The 25400-nt window shown below is 49.0% G+C and overlaps 1 protein-coding gene across 4 annotated transcripts in view; it reads left to right on the plus strand.

Moving 5' to 3' along the window:
* Positions 1-24913, plus strand: part of LOC145337128 (schwannomin-interacting protein 1-like) — a 44118-nt gene extending 19205 nt beyond the window's left edge. For all 4 annotated transcript variants that reach the window (XM_080181900.1, XM_080181901.1, XM_080181903.1 and 1 more), the window contains 7 exons: positions 3760-4219; positions 6436-6536; positions 7662-7767; positions 12009-12131; positions 12769-12877; positions 22676-22785; positions 24552-24913. In XM_080181900.1, the coding sequence (XP_080038026.1) occupies positions 3776-4219; positions 6436-6536; positions 7662-7767; positions 12009-12131; positions 12769-12877; positions 22676-22773 (981 nt within the window). In that variant the 5' untranslated portion in view covers positions 3760-3775 and the 3' untranslated portion in view covers positions 22774-22785; positions 24552-24913. The remainder of the gene's footprint in view (positions 1-3759; positions 4220-6435; positions 6537-7661; positions 7768-12008; positions 12132-12768; positions 12878-22675; positions 22786-24551) is intronic.
* Positions 24914-25400: the final 487 nt, after the last annotated feature.

The raw sequence follows: 25400 nt of genomic DNA on the forward strand, positions 1-25400 counted from the left end.
GTAAATGGCCTCATCTCAGCTATAAGCTTATGCTCCTCTGTTTCACTTTCTGCTGTGGGAGGCAATATTTTCTCTGTACCCATCTGGTCAACACTAATTCCTTACCTAAGAAAGGATATACTTGCCATGGGAAGGAGTTCATAAGATATAGGAGCAGAATTAGACCATTCAGCCCATCGAGTCCATTCCATCATGGCTGATATGCTCTTATCCCCATTTTCCTGACTTCTCCCCATAACCCTTCAACCCCCATTCCCAATTAAAAATCTGATTCCTCCTTAAATTTACTCACTGTCCCAGCATCCACCGCACTTTGGGGTAGCGAGTTCCACAGATTCACAACCCTTTGGGAGAAGCAGTTTCTTCTCAACCCTGTTTTAAATTTGCCACTCCTTATCCTAAGGGGTGGCACGGTGGGTTAGCACTGCTGCCTCACAGTGCCAGGGACCCTGGTTTGATTCCCGGCTTGGGTTGCTGTCTGTGCGGAGTCTGCACATTCTCCCCATGTCTGCGTGGGTCTCCTCTGGGTGCTACGGTTTCCTTCCACAAGCCAAAGATGTCCGTTAGGTGGATTGGCCATGCTAAATTTCCCCTTAGTGTCCAAAGATGTGCAGGTTAGGTGGATTCACCATGCTAAGTTGTCCCTTAGCGTCAGTGGGATCAGCTAGGGTAAATGTGTGGGCTTACAGGAATAAGGTCTGGGTGAGATTGTGGTCAGTGCAGATGCGATGGGCCGAATGGCCTCCTTCTGTACTGTAGGGCTTCTATGATACTAAGGGCTAAAAGGCCTGCTCGTGCTGCTACTTTTTAAATTTCTCTGGGTCCTTCCAAAGTTCTTAATCTCTGCTCAATCTCCTGTAAACAAGGCAAAAAAGAAGTCAAGTTTATCCAATCTTCAATCTTGTAAGTTATTCCCCTGATCCCTGGTATCGTGGTCCATCTCACTTGTAATGTTTCTCTGAAAGAGCCATCTCTTTCCTTTCCAAATATTTCTTCCCTTAGAGCAACCGGCTCCGGATTCTGCGTCTGCTTTTTATTTCAGGGTGAGGCTTATGAGCTAACATCCTGCTTGGCCACGGTGCGCTGACTTTTTAAATTCATTCATGGAACATGGGTGTCGCTGGCTGGCCAGCATTTACTGCCCATCTTTAGTGGCCCTTGAGAAGGTGGTGGTGAGCTGCCTTCTTGAGGTGCTGCAGTCCAGGTGCTGTGGGTTGACCCGCAGTGCCATTATGGAGGGAATTCCAGGATTTTGACCCAGCGACTGCGAAGAAACGGCCGATATATTTCCAAGTCAGGATAGTAAGTGAGTTGGAGGGGGACTTACAGGGAGTGGTGTTCCCATGTATCTGCTTAATGATCTTTTAACCTCCTCCAGCCCTACAGTGCTCCAATGTATCTGAGCTCCAAATTCACACCTCCTGTTTTAAACATTACGCTGTCGGTGGCTGTGCTTTCAACCCCTTGGATCCTAAGCTTTGAAATTTCCTCCTTAAGTTTCCCTGTTTCTCTTTCTCTCCCTCCTTTGACCTGTCTTAATGTGGCTCACAGCCAGAAATATTTTCATTGATAAACTCTCTTGTTAAGCGCCTCGGGAAGTTACAGTCGCTTGGTAGAACTGAACACAAACATTGCTGAAAAGAGACATGTTGCTGAAGCTTTTCCTCCTGCACTTATCAGGACAAACGCAAGAATGTCAAATTTTCAAACAATCACAACAGTTTATGCTGCAGGAGGATAGAGTGCTGAGTTGACTCTGATTGGCCGAGGTGTTGCCATGGAGCAAGCGATGGGGGACTACAAACACCCCAAACCCCTGGGTAATCCATATCAAAAAGGTTTAGTCCTTTTGTTTGCAGTAAGAAGTCTCACAAAACCGGGTTAAAGTCCAACAGGTTTATTTGGAATCACGAGCTTCCAGCGCGCTGCTCATTCATCAGGTAAGTGGAGAGGGAGCTTTCACAAACAGGGCATGTATAGGCATAGACACAATTGCAAGATAATGGTTGGAATGTGAGTCTTTACAGATATAGACAGTGTGAGTGGAGAGAGGATTAATCACAGGTTAAAGAGCTGTGGATTGTCTCAAGCCAGGATAGTGAGCAGGATTTTGCAAGCATTCCAACCATTATCTTGCACTTGTGTCTTTGCCTATATATGCTGTGCTTGTGAACCCTTCTCTCCACTTACCTGATGAAGGAGCAGCATTCCGAAAGCTCATGATTCTAAATAAACCTGTTGGACTTTAACTTAGTGCTGTGAAAATTCTTACTGGGCCCACCACAGCCCAACGCCGGCATCTCCACATTATTCCTTTTGTTTGCAGAGAAGGAGTTCCTGCAGTTCCCTAGCTGAATACTTGCCACTTCTAACAAACGAAATGAGTCACATTACGAGTTCGATTGACAATCTCAAATTGGTTGTTAGTGTAACTATTGGTGCGATCATGGTTGCTCAGCCAATGCTGCCCAATCACGGAACCACATCTGACAGTGAAGATAATCATCCGAGCTTGTGATGTGGCTCATTTATGCATGCTGAAAGCAGCATATGTTCATACGCAGGGGCCCATTATCTGTAAACAAAATGTACAAGCCTTGCTTCTATTCTGAATGATCTAGGAGATTGGAGGAGCCTATAGTTCCTCACTGCTTTCCTCATGGTAACGCCTCAGCCAATCCGCGACCTATTCTTCTGCAGTATAGTTTATTGTGTTATAAAGGGAGAGGTTGGTCCCCTCTCTGAGAACTAACACTCAAAGAGCTGTCCCTCCCTTTATAATCTGTTAAAGTGTGTGGGAGAAGGGGATTATCTGCACTTCAGCAATTTTTAGTGGTTCAATCAAAATAACTACCCAAGATTCTCTCTCTAAACACAATAAGTAACAATTTATTTATCAAACTAACAGTGAGTAGGTTAACTAAACTATTAACAAACCCAACTATTCTAATGGAATGCTGTTTAGATAAATTCAATTGCCATTTATTAACAAAAAAAAGTTTCTAGTCACACTCAAAATATAACCAGGTCTTATCATCTGGAATCCTCTTTCTTCTTTGCTGACTTCTTCTGACTTCAGTATCTTCTATTGTTACCTTTGCAATTGAGACAAGGCTTTCTTTTAAGACATAAGCATGGCTGTTATGCTGGCATAGACAATTGCTTGCTATCTCTCTATCAAGCTGTGAGCCGTGGCAGAGACTGGCTGCCAGAGGCAGTTGCTGTCTGGCTCTCTGAAGCTGGGAGCTGTGGTGCTTATATCTCCAATGAGATACCAAAAATCCCCACAGTAGGATTGGTTTACGGGTTACCGAAACATCAAATTCAAATCTGATAGGCTGCTGCTATTTGAATGCCTGTGTTAACATTCATAAACAGCCTGTTGTCTTGGCAGCACCACTGCCTAGCCTCGTGAGACAATGTTTTACTCTGTGTACCGCAGTTGCATCTCTTTTAACTCTCTAAACATAGCAAAAAAAACTACCTTTTTTAACAGACCATGCAATTTTACAACTCTTGGCAAATTTTACAAACATTAACTTCACAACAGTTGTGATCGTCTGAAAATTGGCATTCTTGTGTGTGTCCTGATGAGTGCAAGGTGAAAAACTTAGACGATCTGTTTCTCTTTTGGGCAATGTTCAATTTTTACGATGTTGTAGGCGCCATAAAAGTGCAAGTTATTGAGGAGAGAGTGCTACCCATTGAGGCTTCTCTAACCTGATGTTCTCTCTCTCCCCCACTCACAACCTGACCCAGGTTCTAGAAGAATGGTATGGATTCGAGAGAAGAATTATTCCGTCCTCTGATATCTCGCTCAGACTCTGACCAATCGCAGCTTGTCGAGCAGAAGCCACCGCCAGGATTGGGCACCGCTTCTTCCGACGATGACGAGGGTTTTCAGGACTGTGAGCTGAAGACCCCCGAGGCTCCGGGGGACACGAGCCGGGAGGACCCGGAGACCCCGAATGGCCTCCCGGTTGGAGGGAGCGGTGGGGCCAGCCCGGTGCCAAGGGACTGTGTCACTCCGGCACCGGATCAGCCAGCTGAGGGTCCACCGACGCCGGGGGCCTCGCCTACAGACAGAGCGGGAAGTGACTTGCCCATCATGAACTGGGAAGCCCTGGAGAATCACATCGCCGGCCTCCAGCTCCAGGAGCAGGAGAAACAGGCGCGGGAGCGCAGTGGCAAGCCAAGCATTGTTGCCGCGCACCAGTCGGTGAGTGGACACGCAGTGGGGGTTTTGGTCAGTGGAGCGTTTGTTACCTGGAAGCTCACTGCTGGGCAAGGTCGCATCAAAACCAATCGGGCATGGAAGATAAAATATCAACAGGCAAATGCTGGCAGATTTTAATTTGATTTATTATTGTCACATGTATTGGGATACAGTGAAAAGCATTGTTTCTTGCGCACTATACAGACAAAGCATACCGTTCATAGAGTACATAGGGGAGAAGGATTTGATTTGATTTATTATTGTCACATGTATTGGGATACAGTGAAAGGTATTGTTTCTTGTGCGCTATACAGACAAAGCATACTGTTCCTAAAGTACATGGGGAGAAGGATTTATTATTGTCACGTGTATTGGGATACAGTGAAAAGTATTGTTTCTTGCGCGCTATACAAACAAAGCATACCGTTCATAGAGAAGGAATGTAGAGGGTGCAGAATGTAATGTTACAGTCATAGCTAGGGTGTAGAGAAAGATCAACTTAGTGCGAGGTGGGTCCATTCAAAAGTCTGACAGCAGCAGGGAAGAAGCTGTTCTTGAGTCAGTTGGTACATGACCTCAGACTTTTGTATCTTTTTCCTAATGAAGGAATGTGGAGGAGAGAGTGTCCGGGGTGCTTGGGGGTCCTTAATTATGCTGCTTTGCCGAGGCAGCGGGAAGTGTAGACAGAGTCAATGGATGTAGTTCCTTGTGGTCTTGGGTAGAGTAGGAGCCATACCAAGCTGTGATACAACCAGAAAGAACATTATCTATGGTGCATCTGTAAAAGTTGGTGAGAGTCGTAGCTGACATGCCAAATTTTCATGCCAGATTTTCTGGGATTAGTCAAATTTTTAGTCTCTCAGGAAGTCAAAGGGAGATGGGGTGTGGGGGTTGTGGGGGGAGCAGGCAGGAAGGTGAAGTCGAAGTCCACAATCTGCTGTGATTATATTGAATGTGGAACAGACCGTGCGAGGACCATACGGTCTACTCCTGCTCCTATCTCCAGCAATCTCACAGCAACCTCATCACAGCACAGTGGATGGACTGCACAGTGGTTAGCAGTGCTGCCTCAGAGCACCAGGGACCCGGGTTTGATTCCCGGCTTGGGTCACTGTCTGTGTGGAGTGTGCAGATTCTCCCCGTGTCTGCGTGGGTTTCCTCTGGGTGCTCTGGTTTCCTCCCACAGTCCAAAAGACATGCTGGTTAGGTGCATTGGCTGTGCTAAATTCTCCCGAACAGGCACCAGAGTGTGGCGACTAGGGGACTTTCACAGTAACTTCATTGCAGTGTTAATATAGGCCTACTTGTGACACTAATAAATAAACATTAAAACTTTATGTAGAGAGAGAAACAGAGTTGATATCTCGGGGAAAACCTGGTGGGGAACTCCTGCTTTTTTTATCGGACATCAAATGTTTATTCTGCTGTTGCCATTTACACCTCCTCTAGACCCATTGCTCCAGAGGGAGTACGCATACTCTAGATGGGCCGGATGGTCTCCTGTGACTCTTGTCACCTTACCATCTCCTTTTGTCTGGCCTCACCATCCCACTTATCATCCAGTCGCTGCTGCTTTTCACCCTATTGCTTTTGTCCGAAACTTGTGTTGTTGCAATTGTACAGGGCCTTGGTGAGGCCGCACTGAGAGTATTGTGTGCAGTTTTGGTCTCCTTTTCGGAGGAAGAATGTTCTTGCTCTGGAGGGAATGCAGCGAAGGATTACCAAGCTGATTCCGTGGATGGAGGGACTGATGTATGAGGAGAGATTGATTAGGTTCGGATTGTTTTCGCTGGAGTTCAGACGAATGAGGGGGGACTTCATAGAGACTTTTCAAATTCTAACAGGACTAGACAGGGTAGATGCAGGGAGGATGTTCCCGATGGTGGGGGGAGTCCAGAACCAGGGGTCTGAGGATTCGGGGTGGACCATTTAGGACGGAGGTGAGGAGACATTTCTTCACCCAAAGAGTGGTGAGCCTGTGGAATTCATTACCACAGGAAGTAGTTGATACCAAAACATTGCATGTACCTGAGAGGCGGCTGGGTATAGCACTTGGGGGGCGAACAGGATCAAAGGTTATGGGGAGAAAGCAGGATTAGGCTATTGAATTGGATGATCAGCCATGTTGGTAATGGATGGTGGAGCAGGCTCGAAGGGCCGAATGGCCTCCTCCTGCTCCTATCTTCTATTTTTCTATGCTGTTACCTTTTACATTTCAGCCATTGGGGAGAAGGAAGATGGACGGTTCGCACAGATTGACGTCCTGGGAGAGGGACAACAAGAACACTTGGCAGATGACAGGCTTCAGCTGCAGCACTCGGTGAGGAGCAGGCCCGACCGGCTGGGAACTAATTCCTGTCACTCCGAGGCCAGACTGGCCAAGTGTAGAGAGGCCACAGCCTTGCCTCTGTACAGGAGCTGCCAGCCCCGTGCCATCATGGGTAACCGCTTGAGAACTCTACCTCTTGGTGCATCAGATAATCCAGAGGAGGACAGGCATGGGGATTACCTCAGCACTGACCCTCCGACAGTGCAGCACTCCCTCAGCACTGACCCTCTGACAGTGCAGCACTCCCTCAGCACTGACCCTCTGACAGTGCAGCACTCCCTCAGCACTGACCCTCTGACAGTGCAGCGCTCCCTCAGCACTGACCCTCCGACAGTGCAGCGCTCCCTCAGCACTGACCCTCTGACAGTGCGGCACTGCCTCAGCACTGACCCTCTGACAGTGCGGCGCTGCCTCAGCACTGACCCTCTGACAGTGCGGCACTCCCTCAGCACTGACCCTCTGACAGTGCGGCACTCCCTCAGTGCTGACCCTCTGACAGTATGGCACTCCCTCAGTGCTGACCCTCTGTCAGTGCGGCACTCCCACAGCACTGACCCTCTGACAATGCGGCACTCCCTCAGCACTGACCCTCTGACAATGCGGCACTCCCTCAGCACTGACCCTCTGACAGTGTGGCAGTCCCTCAGCACTGACCCTCTGACAGTGCGGCACTCCCTCAGTGCTGACCCTCTGACAGTGCGGCACTCCCACAGCACTGACCCTCTGACAATGCGGCACTCCCTCAGCACTGACCCTCTGACAGTGCGGCACTCCCTCAGCACTGACCCTCTGACAGTGCGGCACTCCCTCAAGCACTGACCCTCTGACAGTGCGGCACTCCCTCAGCACTGACGCTCTGACAGTGCGGCACTCCCTCAGCGCTGACCCTCTGACAGTGCGGCACTCCCTCAGCACTGACCCTCTGACAGTGCGGCACTCCCTCAGCACTGACCCTCTGACAGTGTGGCACTCCCTCAGTACTGACCCTAGACTGTTGTCCTGTGAGCCATGAGCGAGATGTGGCACCGGCTGTGAGTGATGCTGCGGTCCGGCTAACACAGAGATGGTTGGCCATCCGCTGGTGTTTGGTACTGATTCTCTCACTCTCTTACACAGATTTCACAGTCGAATGAATTTGCAGTTGTGTTTCATCAATGACAGCAGCAGCGAGAGTGACACCGAGGAAGCTGTCGCGGGAGCCTCTGCCACACCGCCTCCTCAGGTAGCTTGACCCATCTCTGACCTTTCACTCCCTTTGTTTGACAGCGAGGTGAAAGGTCACCCTGGACACTGCGAGGTGACAGGTTGTCCTGTCCCATTTCCTTACCCACTACTGCCCTTGTGTCAGAATTCCTGTTGTTAAAAAGTCTAACAATGATCCATCAAGACTTTGACCCTGATTGCCAAGGTGGATTGGAGGTCAGGAACCATCCATACTGAGGGGGGCCCATTCAGGGGATTTTGATTTGATTTATTATTGTCACATGTATTGGGATACAGTGAAAAGTATTGTTTCTTGCACACTATACAGACAAAGCATACTGTTCATAGAGTATATAGGGGAGAAGGATTTGATTTGATTTATTATTGTCACATGTATTGGGAAACAGTGAAAAGTATTATTTCTTGCGCACTATACAGACAAAGCATACCTTTGACAGAGAAGGAAAGGAGAGGGTGCAGAATGTAGTGTTTCAGTCACAGCTAGGGTGTAGAGAAAGGTCAACTTAATGCGAGGTAGGTCCATCCAAAAGTCTGACAGCAGCAGGGAAGAAGCTGTTCTTGAGTCGGTTGATACGTGACCTCAGACTTTTGTATCTTTTTCCCGACGATGGAAGAGAGAATGTCCGGGGTGTGTGGGGTCTTTGATTATCCTGGCTGCTTTTCCCAAGGCAGTGTGATGTATAGACAGAGTCAATGGATGGGAGGCTGGTTTGCGTGATGGATTGGGCTACATTCACAAACTTTTGTAGCTTTTTGCAGAGCAGGAACCATACCAAGCTGTGATACAGAAATCAGAGTTGTGTGCGCGTCTGTGTGTGTGTGTGTGTGTGTGTGCGTCTGTGTGTGTGTGTGTGCGCGTCTGTGTGTGTGTGTGTGCGCGTCTGTGTGTGTGTGTGTGTGCGTCTGTGTGTGTGTGCGCGTCTGTGTGTGTGTGCGCGTCTGTGTGTGTGTGTGTGCGCGTCTGTGTGTGTGTGTGCGCGTCTGTGTGTGTGCGCGTCTGTGTGTGTGTGTGTGTGTGTGTGCGTCTGTGTGTGTGTGCGTGCGTCTGTGCTTGTGCATGTGTTTGCTTGCGTGTGTGTGCATATACGCGTGTGTGTTTGTGTGTGTGTCTGTTTGTGTGTGTGTGTGTGTGTGTGTGTGTGTGTGTGTGTGTGTGTGTCTGTCTGTGGTGGAGGTACACCTGCTCTGCTGTTAGAGAATTTTACAGAAGGACTAAAGAAGATTTGAGGGTAATCTTTTTCACACAGCAAGTCGTGAGAATCTGGAATGCCCAAGAGTGTGGTGGAGGCTTGTTCAGCCGAGGCTTGCGGGAGGAATTGAATTATTATTCAAAAAGGAAGAGTGAGTGGTGAAGGTGGGGGAGTGGCATGAGACCCATTGTTTGCCTGGAGAGCTGGCACGGACATGATGGGCTGAATAGCCTCAGCCTGTGGCTTGTAATAACACTGGCAAGTGATTAAGAGGTGGCATGGTGGTGAGCACTGCTGCCTCACAGCTACAGGTTCAATTCCCAGCTTGGGTCACTGTCTGTGCAGAGTCCGCACATTCTTCCCGTGTCTCCGTGGGTTTCTTCCAGGTGCTCCGGTTTCCTCCCACAGTCCAAAAGACATGCTGGTTAGGCGCGTTGGCCATGCTAAATTCTCCCTCAGTGTACCCAAACAGGCGCAGGAATGTGGCGACTAGGGGAATTTCACAATAACTTCATTGCAGTGTTAATGTAAGCCTTACTTGTGACACTGGTAAAATAAACGTAAACTAATTTCTGCAGAATTATGAAGAGAATTGAACTGAACTCAGTGGCACAGAGTTAAAATGGGGTATGTGGACGTGTGGGGGTTTATGTGTGGCAGTCTGTGAATGAAACAGGAGAGGCTGACAAAGCTACTTTTCAGAAAAAAAAACATATGGGGTCTTTGGCAGAGGGATGGAAAATGAAAGAAAGGAATTCCTGCCAAATATTTATAAATCCCTGATTTGGCCTCAGCTAGAATGTTGGCTCCTATTCCGAACTGTGCATTATAGGAAGGATGTCGAGGTCTGGGAGACGGTGCGGAGGGAGGTTTACCCAGCGTGGGACCAGGAATGAGAGGTTCACGTGGAAAGACTGGGAGAAACTGGGATCATTTTCCTCGGAGCAGAGAAGGTTAAAGGGAGAGATTAAATCGAGCCGTTCAAACTCACAAGAGGCTGCACAGTGGTTAGCGCTGCTGCCTCACAGCACCAGGGAACCAGGTTCAATTCCCAGCTCGGATCACTGTCTGTGTAGAGCCTGCATGTTCTCCCCGTGTCTGCATGGGTTTCCTCTGGGTGCTCCTGTTTGCTCCCACACTCCAAAGATGTGAAGTTTAGGCTAATTGGCCATGATCAATTGCCCCTTAGTATCAGGAGGATTAGCAGGGTAAATATGTGGGGGGTTACAAGGATAGAGCCTGGGTGGGATTGTGGTCAGTGTAGACTCGATGGGCCAAATGGCCTCCTTCTGCACTGTAAGGATTCTATGATTCTAAATAAGGAGAAAGCATTTCCTGCTGGCAGGAGGGTGGGTAACCAGAGGGGACGCACAGATTGAGGAGAATCGGGAAAAGAACCAGAGGTGGGGAGATGAGAAGAAGGGGTTTTATTTTAATGCAGCGAGTTGTTGTGATCTGGAAGGCATTGCCTGAAAGGGCAGTGGAAGCTGATTCAATAGTGTTATGGTTCAGGTCATGAACTCCAAACTGTTTTACGGAGCCCACCTGGATCTTAAGTTTTGCACATTGAATTTAGCCAGGGATAAGCATGAGATATTTCATTTCAGGTCTGATTCAAAAGACCCACTGGGGAGCTTTTATCAAATAAAGTTTATTTAAGAATATAGCTAACATGTATGGAGAGAATTAGCAATAACTTCTATCAATTACAAACAAAACAACCACAATAATGTATCACTCTTAACAAATATATCTAAGATGTTCCAGTTAAAATCATAACATTCCTTTCGACAAAACCCTTTACACAGGATTTAACATGGCAAAGACTACTGCTCACGTGATACTAGAATTAAGACCTTTCGTTGAATGCTGCAGTACTGTTGATACACTCAGAACACTTTGAAGTCAGAACAGCTTCCCAGAACACCAGGGAGACTCTCTGGTCAAGCCGCCAACTGCAGATTCTGTACACCGGGAATGCTTTCAGTTAAGCAGCAGAATTACCCAAAACCAGGGACAGAGAGAGAGAGAGAGAGAGAGAGAGACACTGCTTTCGGTCTGATGTCCCTTCTAAAACTAAAATCTGCAGCTCACAACTGAAAATAAAAGAACTCCTGTCACCTGATCTGCGAACAAAGAACAGTACAGCACAGGAACAGGCCCTTCAGCCCTCCAAGCCTGCGCCAGTCATGATGTTGGCTAAACTAAAACCGTATGCACTTACAGAGTTCATATCCTTCCATTCCCATCCTATTCATGTATTCGCCTAATTGCCCCTTAAATGTCGCTATCGTACCTGTTCCCACCACCTCCCCGAGCAGCACGTTCCAAACATTCACCACCTTCTGTGTAAAAAACTTGCCTCATACATCTCCTCTAAACTTTTCCCCACGCAACTTATACCTATGCCCCCTAATACTTGACTTTTCTACCCTAGAAAACAGCATCTGACTATCCACTCTGTCCATGCCACTTATAATCTTGTAAACCTCCATCAGGTCACCCCCTCAACCTCCGTCGTTCAGTGAGAACAAACCACAGTTTCTCCAACATCTCCTCATAGCTAATACCTTCCAGACCAGGCAACATCCTGGAAAACCTCTTCTGTACCCTCTCCAAAGCCCCCACAAACTTCTCATAGTGTGGCGAACAGAATTTTACACAATATTCCAAATGAGGCCAAACTAAGGTTCTATAAAGCTGCAACATGACCTGCCAATTGTTAAACTCAATGCTGCGACCAATGAAGGCAGGCATGTTGTATGCCTTCTTGACTACCTTATCCAATGTCTATTCTCTCTCCTGACATAAACTGAGAGCTACAGAGAACATGATTTTAAAAAAACCTCTTAAAGATTCACTAACATCACAATAGGAACTTTCAAACGGGGGAATTGGAGGAGTACTCTCCAGAGAAAACACTATTTGAAGGGAGGGTGGGATGGATCTTTCACAAGGCAGTAGCAGTAGCACAATGGGCTGAATGGCCTGCCTGTGCTTCATCTGGCTGCTATCCCAGTCCTCAGCAGCCGTGTATATTTTTTTGCAGAGGTGTTCAGCTGAGAGCGTCCCCGCTGAAGGAAGTCTCCTCTCTCGCAAGAAGGAGCTGGAAAGTGAAGCAAAGAGAGACCTGGCCTTAGTCAAGAGGAGACTGGACCTGGAGAAACAGCAGGTGTGTGAGGCATCAGAGGGTCTAAACTTGGCCAATTCCATTCACTGTGACCCTCTGTGGTTCAGGCAAAGATCGTTCAGGCTGGGTGGCACAGATTTCATCAAACTGGCCTCACACGTACCAGGCAGATAATCCCAGCACAGTGGGAAGGGTGTGCCGCACTGTCAGAGGGTCAGCGCTGAGGGTGTGCCGCACTGTCGGAGGGTCAGTGCTGAGGGAGTGCCGCACTGTCAGAGGGTCAGTGCTGAGGGAGCGCCACACTGTCAGTAGAACCTTCTTTCAGATGAGACATTAAACTGAAGCATTGTCTGCTACCTCAGGTGGATATAAGATAACCATGAATCTGTATGGTGGGACTGGGAAAGGTGTGGGTGGGCAGGGGGCTCTCTCTCCCCTGTGGAGGGACCAATATACATTCTTCAATCATTATCTGTTGAACTGGTCAGGTTATGTTGCTGTTTGTGGGATCTTGCTGTGTACCAATTGGCTGCCTCATTTGCTACAATGCGGACTGCACTTCTGAAAGTATCTCAGTGACACTAAAGCACTTTCCCGAGATTGGGAAAGGTGCTATAGAAATACAGGGCGTTGTTTGAGCTGCACATTCTGCGACAGAATTAATCTGTTTCTCTCTCAGTCCAGAGGTGCTGAAAGGAGAACCCGCTTACTGGAGCTGAGTGACCTGCGGAAGATGAACTTGACCCAACTTCAGAACCTGCAGTCCAGCATCTTCTCGCAAATCCACGGTAAATCTGTACGGCTCAGGAGGAAGCTTTACTCTGTACCTAACCCCGTGCTGTACCTGTCCTGGGAGTGTTTGATGGGGGGACAGTGTCGAGGGAGCTTTGTTCTGTCTCTCTCTCTCTCTGTCTGTCACACTGTCTCTCCCTGTCACTTTCTCTCCCTGTCATTCTCTCTATCTTTCTGTCACTCTCTCTGTCACACTCTCTGTCACTCTCTCTCCCTGTCTCTGTCTTCTCTGTCCCTGTCTCTCTCTCTTTCTCTGTGCCTCTGTCTCTCTCTCTGTCTCATTCTTTCTCTTCCTCAGTATCTGTCTCCCCTAGTCTCTCTCTCCCTTTGTCTCTCTCTTTCTCCCCTTGTCTCTCTCTTTCTCCCCTTGTCTCTCTCTCTCTCCCCTTGTCTCTCTCTCTCCCCCCTGTCTCTCTCCCCCCTCTCTCCCCCCTTCCCCTCTCTCTCTCTCCCCCCCGTCTCTCTCTCTCCCCCCCGTCTCTCTCTCTCCCCCCGTCTCTCTCTCTCCCCCCGTCTCTCTCTCCCCCCGTCTCTCTCTCTCCCCCCGTCTCTCTCTCTCCCCCCCGTCTCTCTCTCTCCCCCCGTCTCTCTCTCTCCCCCCCGTCTCTCTCCCCCCCCGTCTCTCTCCCCCCCCGTCTCTCTCTCCCCCCCCGTCTCTCTCTCCCCCCCCGTCTCTCTCTCCCCCCCGTCTCTCTCTCCCCCCCATCTCTCTCTCCCCCCCGTCTCTCTCTTTCTCTCCCCCGTCTGTCTCTCTCTCTCTCCCCCCCCCGTCTCTCTCCCGTCTGTCTCTCTCTCTCTGTCTGTCTCTCTCTGTCTCTGTCTCTCTCTCTCTCCTCTTTGTCTCTCTCTTTCCCTTTCTCTCCCTGTCTGTCTGTCTGTCTGTCTCTCTCTCTCTCTTTTCCCTCTGTATGTGTCTCTCTCTCTCTCTCTCTCTCTCTTTGTCTCTCTCTCTGTCACTCTCTCTCTTTCTCTCTGCTTCCTTGTCTCTCTCTCTCTCGCTGTCTCTTTCTCTGTCTCTCTGTCTGTCTGTCTGTCTGGCTCTCTCACTCTCAATCTGTCTCTTTCTCTCTGTCTCCCTCTGTCTCTTTTTCTCTCTCTCTCTCACTCTCTGTCTCTCTCTTACTCTCTCTCGGTCTGTCTCTGTCTCTGTCTCTCTGTCCCTCTGTCTCTCTGTACCTCTCTCTGTCTGTCTGTCTGTCTCTCTCTGTGTCTCTGTCTCTCTCTCTCTGTCCCTTTGTCTCTCTCTCTCTCTCATTCTCTGTCTCTCCCTCTCGGTCTGTCTCTGACTCTGTCTCTGTCTGTCTCTCTCTGTACCTCTGTCTGTCTCTCTCTCTCTCTGTACGTCCGTTTTTCTCTCTCTCTCCCTCTGTCTCTCTCTCTCTCGGTCTCTCTCTCTCTCTCTCTCTCTCTGTACCTCTGTCTCTCTCTCTCTGCCTGTCTCTCTCTCTGTACCTCTGTCTCTGTCTCTCTCTCTCTCTCTCTGTACCTCTATCTCTGTCTCTCTCTGTCCCTCTCTCTCTCTCTCTCTCTCGGTCTCTCTCAGTCTCTCTCTCTCTCTCTCTCTCTGTCTTTCTCTCTCTCTCTCTCAGTCTCTCTCTCTGTCTGTCTCTCTCCTTCAAGACTCTCCTTAAAGCTAATGTTGTTGACTCAGCCCTTGGCCCCCTGCCCTCGCGTCTCCCCCGGTGGCTCAGTTTCCTGTCTGATCTTCCTGTGAAATCTCCCCAGGCTGTTTCATTACATCGAAGGTGCTTTACGAAGGTGAGAGATTGTCTGTGGTTTAAACCTGTTCAGCCTTGTTGTGCTGTGCTGGTTTAGCTTGGAGCAGGGTCTGTGCATCCTGTGTGCCAACCCAACTGTACGAGATTCCAATTCCTTCTGTCAGAAGCTCAGGATTCAAACCTGAATCCAGGGACTTGGACACACTGCTGTAACATCAATTCAGTCTCTGAGATACAACTTATCCTGTTCCACAGCAGATCAACTAGACTCATAGAGATTTACAGCATGGAATCAGACCCTTCAGCCCAACTTGTCCACGCCAGCCCTTTTTTAACCACTAAGCTAGCCCCCAATTGCCCATGTTTGGCCCATATCCCTCTATACCCATCTTACCATGTAACTATCTAAATGCTTTTTAAAAGACAAAATTGTACCCGCCTCCACTACTATCTCTGGCTGCTCGTTCCAGACACTCTCCACCCTCTGTATGAACAAATTGCCCCTCTGAACACTTTTGTATCTCTCCCCTTTCACCTTAAACCTATGCCCTCTAGTTTTATACTCCCCTACCTTTGGGAAAAAAGTATTGACTCTCTAGCTGATCTGTGCCCCTCATTATTTTATAGACCTCTATAAGATCACCCCTCAGCCTCCTACACTCCAGGGAAAAAAGTCCCAGTCTATCCAGCCTCTCCTTCTCAAACCATCAAGTCCCAGTAGCATCCTAGTAAATCTTTTCTGCACTCTTTTTCTAGTTTAATAATATCCTTTCTATAATAGGGTGACCAGAACTGTACACAGTTATAATAGGGTGACCAGAATTGGACACAGTTATAATAGGGTGACCAGAATTGGACACAGTTATAATAGGGTGACCAGAATTGGACACAGTTATAATAGGGTGACCAGAATTGGACACAGTTATAATAGGGTGACCAGAATAGGACACAGTTATAATAGGGTGACCAGAATTGTACACATTGAGGAGAAACATAGAAAGTGGGTGAAGCAATAGGCCATTTGGCCCTTCGAGCCTGCACTCACCATTCAATATGATCGTTGTTGACAATGCACTTTCAGTATCCCACTCCCACTTTCTCTCCATACCCTTATTCCCTTTAGCCACACGGACCACATCCAGCTCCCTCTCAAACATATCTAATGAACTGGCCCCAACAGCTTTCTGTGGGAGAGAATTCCACAGGTTCACAACTCTCTGAGTGAAGAAAAGTTAAAGTTTTAAAGTTTATTTGTTAGTGTCACAAGTAGGCTTACATTAACACTACAATGGAGTTACTGTGAAAATCCCCTAGCCGCCACACTCTGGGGCCTGAGAGAGAATTTAGTACAGCCAATGCACTCTAACCAGCACGCCTTTCAGAGGAATCCCATGCAGACACAGGGGGGAACGTGCAGACTCTGCACAGACAGTGACCCAAGCAGAGAATCGAACCCAGGTCCAAGAGAGAAAATACTGGGAAAATCTCAGCAGGCATGGCAGCAGGAGAGAAAAAAGCTGACGTTTCGAGTCCAGATGTCTCTCTCTTGGTTTTGGAAAGCTCTTTTCTCTCCTTCCAGATGCTGCCAGACTTGCTGAGCTTTTCCAGCATTTTCTCTTTTGGTTTCAGATTTCAGCATCCGCAGTAATGTGCTTTAAATGAACCCGGGTCCCAGCAGCATGAGGCAGCACTGCTTACCACTGTGCCACCCTCAGGCACCGGAGAAGGTGCAAAATAAAAGAATTACAAAGGATAGTATCAGAATCTACACATTGGAAGCAAGAGGAAGCCACTCAGTCCCTCGAGCCTGCTCTCCCATTCAATATGGACATGGCTGATCTGATTATAACCTGAAAACCTTATTCCCGTCTACTTCCAGTAACCTTTCACCCCCAATCTACCCAACCCACACATCTTTGGACACTAAGGGGCAATTTAGCATGGCCAATCCACCTAACCTGCACATCTTGGGACATTAAGGGGCAATTTAGCATGGCCAATCCACCTAACCTGCACATCTTTCACGCCTAATAATATTTCACCCCCCCCTCTTGTTAATCAAGAATCTCTTTCGCTGTGCCTTAAAAATATTCGTGAAAACAGAGTCTGTTCCCATTGCCTTTTGAGGAAGGCAGTTCCAAAGAACTCACTACCCCCAGAAAAAACGTTCTCCTCATCTCCCACGTAAGTTAGTGACCCCTTAGTTTTAGACAAAAGAACTGAGGGGCTGCATACCTATCAGGAAAGTTTACTCAGGCCGGGGCTTTCTCTCCTCGTGAAAAATGGACCCAGGGTCACTGTCTATGCAGAGTCTGCATGTTCTCCCTGTGTCTGCGTGGGTTTCCTCTGGGTGCTCCTGTTTCCTCCCACAGTCCAAAGATGTGCAAGTTAGATGGATTGGCCATGCTAAATTGCCTCTTAATGTCTAAAGATGTGTGGTTTGGTGGATTGGCCATATTAAATTGTCTCTTAGTGTCCAAAGATGTGTGGTTTAGGTGGATTGGCCATGTTAAATTGCCCCTTAGTGTCCAAAGATGTGCAGGTTAGGTGGATTGGCCATGCTAAATTGCCCCTTAGTGTCCAAAGATGTGTAGGTTGGGTGCATTGGCCATGGTAGGGGAATTTCACTGTAACTTCATTGCAGTGTTAATGTAAGCCTGACTAATAAATAAATAAATTGCCCCCTTAGTGTCTAAAGATGTGCCATGGATTGGCTGTGCTAAATTGCCCCTTACTGTCAGGGGGATTAGCTGGGTAAATATGTTGGCGTTACGGGAATAGAGCTTATGTGTGATTGTGGTCAGTACAGACTCGATGGGCTGAATGGCCTCCTTCTGCACTGTAGGGATCCTAGGAAGGGGCAGTGGTTAGACCTGATCAAGGTGATTAAAACCATGAGTGGCTCTGACTGAGTCACAAAGATTTTGGCATTGTTAGATGAGAAGGAGGTGAGAGGTTGGAGTGAGGAGAGAGGGGTGGGTTGGGAAAATAACTTTGTGAAAAGGCAGGAGTAGCTGGAACCCAGACAAGTTCCCATCGCAACGCCCTTTTATTTAGGGGAAGTGAATCACAGGAGAAACTGTTTGAGGTGGAAACATGTTCTACCAGGCAGGGACAGGGTGGTGCTTGAGAAAGTGGAACTCGTCACCACAAGGTGCAGTGGAGGTGAACAATACCAATATATTTAACAGGAAGAAGGGCCTGAGGGGAGAATATCATGTAATCATAGAATTCCTGCAGTGCAGAAGGAGGCCATTTGGCCCATCGAGTCTGCAGTGACTGCAATCTCACCAGGCCCTGTCCCCACAACCCAATGTATTTACCCTGCTAATTCCCCTGACACTAAGGGGCAATTTAGCACAGCCAATCCACCTAACCTACACATCTTTGGACACTAATGGGAAATTTAGCATGCCCAATCCACCTAACCTGTAGGATTCTATGATTCACTTGGAAGAAACCCACGCAGACACAGGGAGAATGTGCAGACTCCCCACAGACAGTGACCCAAACCGGGAATCGAACCCAGGTCCCTGGCACAAGTGAGGCAGTAGTGCCAACCACAGTGTCACCTTGTTGCCCTAAAAGGACTCCGAGGTTATGGTAAATGGGGTGGGAAAATGACAAGGCGGCACAGAGGTTAGCACTGCTGTCTCACAGCACCAGGAACCTGGCTTCGATTCACGGCTTGGGTCACTGTCTGTGTGGAGTCTGCATGTTCTCCATGTGTCTGCGTGGGTTTCCTCCAAATGAATCATAAAATTCTACAGTGCAGAAGGAGGCCTTTGGGCCTGCCAAGTCTGCACCGACCACAATCCCACCCAGGCCCTATCCATGTATCCCTACATTTTTATCCTCTCAATCCAACTGACACTAAGGGGTAATTTAGCATGGCCAATCCCCCTAACCTGCACATCTTTGGACACTAAGGGACAATTTAGCATGGCCAATCCACCTAACCTGCACATCTTTGGACACTAAGGGACAATTTAGCATGGCCAATCCACCTAACCTGCACATCTTTGGACACTAAGGGGCAATTTAGCATGGCCAATCCACCTAATCTGCACATCTTTGGACACTAAGGGGCAATTTAGCATGGCCAATCCCCCTAACCCGCGGATTTTTGGACTGTGGGAGGAAACCGGTGCATCTAAAGGAAACCCACGCAGACACGGGGAAAACATGCAGACTCCACACAGACCGATTTCCTCCCACGTTCCGAAAGATGTGCAGGATACATGAATTGGCCATGCTAAATTATCCTTCAGTGTACCCAAACAGGCGCTGGAATGTGGCGACTGGGGGAATTTCACAGAAATTTCATTGCAGTGTTAATGCAAGCCTACTTGTGACTCATAAATAAACTTAATAAAAGCTTCAATGTGGATGCATTCGACCCAATGACCGGGGCAGAATTGAATATTTTTGAGGCAGGGTTAGATTGATGCAGCTCCGACGAAGGGTCATCCAGACTCAAAACATTGCCTCTCTTCCCTCTCTCCACTGATGCTGTCAGACCCGCTGAGATTTTCCAGCATTTTCTGTTTTTGTTTCAGACCCAGCATCTGCAGTAATTTGCCTTTATCTTAGATATTGTTTTATTCATCCATGGGACATGGGTGTCGCTGGCTGGGCCAGCATTTATTGCCCATCCCTAGTTGGATGGCAGTTGAGAGTCAACCACATTGCTGTGGCTCTGGAGTCACATGTAGGCCAGACTGGGTAAGGACGGCAGATTTCCTTCCCTAAAGGGGACATTAGTGAACCAGATGGGTTCTTCCAACAATGGGTCATCAGTAGATTCTTAATTTCAGATTTTTTTTATTGAATTCAAATTCCACGATCTACCGTGGCGGGATTTGAACCCGGGACACCCAGAACATTAGCTGAGTTTCTGGATTAATAGTCTAGTGATAATAACACTAGGCCATCGCCTCGCCTTACTTAGATATTGAAGGTTACCAGGTGTAGGTGGGAGTAAAGCAGAAACAGATTGGCCACGATCTTGTCGAATGGGGGGGGGGGGGCTCAAGGGGCCAAATGGTCTCCCCCAGCTCCAGCTTTGTGTCCGAGGTCACAAAGCGGTGATTCCTTCAACTGTAATTGATGGCACAGCCACCAGAGGGCAGTCACGGCTCAGAAACGTACTGTGCAGATTCAGCAGGGCTCAAACCATTGATGGTAAAGGAACCAGGAGTTCGATAGTCTCACCGGCCCCCAGCTGAAGGTGTGGGCAGCACTCTCTCTCTCTCTCATGCCTGTGACGTAGCAGGCCCCTTCCCCTCCCCACTTCCAGCACTCGAAGGCCGCAGCCAGCTGTGAGGGGAGCGCTGCATTGTCCGAGGAACCATCCCTCGAGGGGGCCATCAATGTGGATGGCCGTAAAACAATAGATAAAGGTCACGGGTGGAGGGGGGGACTGGTGGTGTTAAAGTGGCGGCGCGGGCTCGTTGGGCCTGTTTCCCAGGCTGTTTTGTTCTTTATTCTTTATCAAACCCTGGTTCCATCCGCCCTCTCAGGGGCACAGGCAGGAGCCCAGGGGTCAGTCTTTCTGACGAAGGGCAGGAGATTTCTCACCGCTGTCCTGGGGCCAATATCCGACCGTCAACCCGCAGCTGTTTTGAAGATAATTTGGCCATTATTGGCCTTGCCATGAGCTTGCTACGCACAAATTGGTTCCTGAGTTTCCTGCTGCACTGGCTTGGACGTTGTGTAAATTTGCACAAGGTTTGGTGGTCCAGACTCCCTCTAACCACCCCTCCTTGCCCTCTCCCCCCACCCTCCCTCAACCCCCAGTGAGTGCAGCAACATGACGCAGGTCCCATAGAATCCCTACAGTTTAGAAGGAGGCCATTCGACCAATTGAGTCTGTACTGATCACAATCCCATTTTAAGTATGTATGGATCTTGGCTCCAGGCAGATGTCCTTGTTTCCGACTGTCTGGATTCCAATGGCAGAGTTCCACAGATTCACCACTCTGGATAAAGAAATTCCTCCTTATCTCTGTTTTAAAGGAGTGTCCCTTCGCTCTGAGGTTGTGCCCTCGAGTTCTAGTCTCTCCCACTAGTGGAAACATCCTCTCCATGTCAATTCTATCTGGGCCTCTCATTAGATCCCCCCCACCCTTCTCTAAACTCCAATGAGTATAGACCCAGAGTCATCAACCGCTCCTCATGTGACAAACCCTTCATTCCTGGGATCATTCTTGTGAACCTCCTCTGGACCCTTTCCAAGGCCAGCACATCCTTCCCTAAGTATGGGGCCCAAAACTGCTCACAATACTCCAAATGGGGTCTGACCAGAACCTTATACAGCCTCAGAAGTACATCCCTGCTCTTGTACTCTAGCCCTCTCGACATGAATGCTAACATTGCATTTGCCACAGACTTGCTGAGTTTATCCAGCGTTCTCTGTTTTTAATTTGGACTTCCAGCAGTATTTTGCTTTCATTCTCATTGTAACTTCTGCATTTTGGTGCTTTCCGCGTTTAAGGTTTCCCATCTTTTTTTAAGACTCCTATCCTGGGTGGCTGAATGGGTTTGAACGGCAGACTTGCTGGGTCATGGCATCGGCTGTGAGCTAGATCACAAGCCAAGTAAAGCATGAAGCCAAACACAAATACTTCTCCTGATAGTTGATTTATTTACAGAATGCAGCGCGTCTGTCCCCTACTTACTCTCTCCCAGTGTCAAAGAGCAAAGAACAATCGAGGGATTGAGTTTAGGAGTCGGGAGGTAATGCTGGAACTTTATAAGACCCTTGTCAGGCCTCATTTGGAGTATTGTGCGCAGTTCTGGTCGCCTCACTATAGGAAAGATGTAGAAGCTATTGAAAGGGTGCAGAGGAGATTTACAAGGATGTTGCCTGGACTGGGAGGCATGCCTTATGAAGTTAGGTTGAGGGAGCTGGGACTCTTTTCCCTGGAGAGACGAAGGTTGAGAGGCGACCTGATAGAAGTTTACAAAATGTTGAGAGGGATAGATAGGGTGGACTCTCAGAGGCTATTTCCCCGGTTTGAAATGGTCGCTACGAGAGGACACAGATTTAAGGTGCGGGGAGGGAGGTTCAGAAGTGATGTTAGGGGTAAGTTTTTCACTCAGAGGGTGGTGAGTGAATGGAATCGGCTGCCGTCAGTGGTGGTGGAGGCGAACTCGCTGGGGTCTTTTAAAAGACTTCTGGATGAGTATATGGGGTTTAATGAGATTGAGGGTTATAGATAGGTCTGTAGGTTGGTAGGTGATGTGGTCGGCGCAACTTGTGGGCCGAAGGGCCTGTTTGTGCTGTAGTGTTCTATGTTCTATGTTCTATGTTCTAACAGTAAAGTACAAGAACAGGCCCTTTGGCCCCTCCAAGCCTGCGCCAATCATGATGCCCACTTAAAAAAAACCTTCTGCCCTTCCTCGGTTCGTATCCCTCTATTCCCTCCCTATTCATGTACCTATCCAGATGCCTCTTAAATGTTGCTAATGTGCCTGCTTCCACCACCTCTACTGGCAGTGCGTTCCAGGCACCCATCACCCTCTGTGAAAAACTTACCCCGCACATCTCCCTTAAACTTTCCCCCTCTCACCTTGAACCTGCGCCCCCTTGTAATTGACACTTCCCCACCCTGGGGAAAAAGCCTCTGACTATCCACTCTGTCTACACCTCTCATAATTTTGTCGACCTCTATCAGGTCTCCCCTCAGCCTCCGCCTTTCCAGCAAAAACAATCCTAGTTTAGTCAAACTCTCCTCATAGCCAACACCCTCCAGACCAGCAACCATCCTGATGAACCATCTTTGCACTCTCTCCAAAGCTTTCTGACAGTGTGGTGACCAGAACAGCACAGAATTCTCCAAATGTATCATAAGTCTTCCTTTTAACTCTTTGGAGAGAAGCCACGAGCTATAAACAAGTCAACAAACAATCAATCCTTTTAAGGAAGTCTTTCTTTATATGTACTCAAGATACTTCATCGCTTCACCTCTGTATACTTACCCTCAGTAATACAATTAACATACCATTAACACTAACAACTGGTGCATCACGATTAGTCAGTCCTGATCCTTCTGGTCCTGTTCTCCTGCTCAGATCTCAATACCCAACTGATGGAACTTCTCGAGACTCGAGATGAGCTGAATTCCAAGCAAGATGCCATGTTGGTCGAAATCGGAGACTTGACGCACTGAATGTCATTGAAGGTGAGTGAGTGGGTCACTTAAAAGTGGGGGGGTGGCACGGGTGGCACAGTGGTTAGCACTGCTACCTCACAGCGCCAGGAGCCAGGAGTTCAATTCCGGCTTGGAGTCATTGTCTGTGTGGAGTTCTCCGTGTCTGCGTGGGTTTCCTCCGGACGCTCTGGTTTCCCCCCCCGCCACAGTCCAAAGATGTGTGGGGTAGGGAGATTGGCCATGCTAAATTAATCCAGGCGTCAGGGGGATTAGCCCGTGGGGTTACGGGAATAGGGCCTGGGATCGGTATAGACTTGATGGGCCGGATAGCCTCCTTCTGTACTGGAGGGATTCTATGCAGTATTAGCCTATCATCTGCGACATTGCTAGTGCGGGGAGTGGATTCTAACGCCTGGCTTATCTGTTTGTGTTTGGATGAGGTTCCATTGACTTGGCTGAGTTGATTGCTCTGTCATCTCTGGATTGTAAGGCTGTGGTCCTGAGGGAGTGCTGCACTGTCAGAAGTGCCTTCCTGCAGCTGAAATTTTCAGTCAGGGCTATTGACTATCAGTTCTCAGCCAGCTGGTGAAAAATGGAACAAGACAGTAATACTTTTCTTGAGAATAGGTTTATTCATTACATGTTACGTTTGTTTCCTTCCAAACTACCGGCCCAGTGTCCCAGCGGTCTCTCTCTATAGGTGTTCTAAGTACTTATTTAAACAGTGCCCTTCACTGACATATCTTAACATAACAGATATTCCTTTAACATTGTCTCCGCACTCCAAAGAGTTGATTAGATACCTAGGCCCTGTGGTAGAGCAGGAAAGATTCCTGCTGGCCCTGCCAACATTCCTCCCTCAACCAACACAACTGAAAACAGGGCAGAAGTAGGCCATTCAGCCCATTGGGGCGGCACAGTGGTCAGCGCTGCTGCCTCACAGTGCTAGGGACCCGGGTTCGATTCCCGGCTTGGGTCACTGTGTGGAGTCTGCGCATTCTCCCCATGTCTGCGTGGGTTTCCTCTGGGGGGGCTCCGGTTTCCTCCCACAGCCCGAAAGACGTGCTGGTTAGGATTGACCGTGTTAAATTCTCCCTCAGTGTTACCCCGAACGGGCGCCGGAGTGTGGCGACCAGGGGATTTTCACAGTAACTTCATTGCAGTGTTAATGTAAGCCTACTCATGACACTAATAAATAATAATGACAAAACATTGAGTCTGCTTTGCCATTCAATGAGATCGTGATCTGATCAGATGTGATAACCCTCAACTCCACTTTCCCCGTAACCCTCGATTTCCTTACTGCTTAAAAAATCTATCTCAGCTTTGAACACACTTGGCTCTACAGCGGAGAAGAATTCCGCAGATTCACTGCCCTCTGAGAGAAGAAATTTCTCATCTCACTTCCATCTTCAATGGAAGCCTCCCCCTGCTTACTCTGGTATTAGACTCTCTCACAAGGGGGAAACAACTGCCAGGATTTTACAACCAAGCTCGGGCAAGGGTCGTAAAATTCTGCCGGAGGCCAACAGGGGAATTCCATCCTGGGATTCCGGGATAGTGAGGCGGCAAAATCCCGGCCAACCTCTCAGCCTCTATCCTGTCAGACTCCGCTGAGAATCCTACATGTCTCAGTAAGGTCCCCTCGTAAACTCCAGTGGGTGCAGGCTCAACCCACTGCTGATGAGGATCGACCTTCTCTGGGTTGCCTCCAAAGCCGGTCTACCTTCCCTTAGACAGGGGGAACCCAAACTGAATGGATTTACTCTGGTTGATCTATTCTTTTCCTCTCTCAGATTCTACACCCTTCAACCAAAGAATGACAGAAAGTGAAGAGGTTTACACCGTAAGGAGCTTTTCTCGTAGTTTCTTTTTTTTGTTGCGGATTTTGCACCTGAGGGAAAAAAATTTCCGGGATTGGGATCGACGTTCCGACCCAGCCAGGACGTGAACTTCGCACCTTCGGGTCCGGGCGTGTGGAGAAAGAGGAGGCCATTCGGACCCTCCAGACTATTCCGGCACTGTGCAGCACCCTGGCTCTGTTCCGCCAGCTCTTACTCCATCGCCCTCGGTCCGCCCCACGCAGTGATTCATTCCAGGCCGACACTCCCACTGCCAGAACTGGGGGAGGGTGCGGCACTGTTGGAGGGTGCCACACTGTTGGAGGGTGCGGCACTGTGGGAGGGTGCCACATTGTCGGAGGGTGCGGCACTGTGGGAGGGCGCGGCACTGTCGGAGGGTGCGGCACTGTGGGAGGGCGCGGCACTGTCGGAGGGTGCGGCACTGTCGGAGGGTGCGGCACTGTCGGAGGATGCAGCACTGTCGGAGGATGCAGCACTGTCGGAGGTGCCACACTGTCGGAGGATGCAGCACTGTCGGAGGTGCCACACTGTCGGAGGGTGCGGCACTGTCAGAGGTGCGGCACTGTCGGAGGGTGCGGCACTGTCGGAGGATGCAGCACTGTCGGAGGTGCCACACTGTCGGAGGGTGCGGCACTGTCAGAGGTGCGGCACTGTCGGAGGGTGCGGCACTGTCGGAGGGTGCGGCACTGTCGGAGGATGCAGCACTGTCGGAGGTGCCACACTGTCGGAGGGTGCGGCACTGTCGGAGGGTGCGGCACTGTCGGAGGGTGCGGCACTGTCGGA

This window comes from Carcharhinus amblyrhynchos, unplaced genomic scaffold (assembly GCF_965287045.1).
Source record: "Carcharhinus amblyrhynchos unplaced genomic scaffold, sCarAmb.v2.hapA scaffold_43, whole genome shotgun sequence".
Classification (NCBI taxonomy): Eukaryota; Metazoa; Chordata; class Chondrichthyes; order Carcharhiniformes; family Carcharhinidae; genus Carcharhinus; species Carcharhinus amblyrhynchos.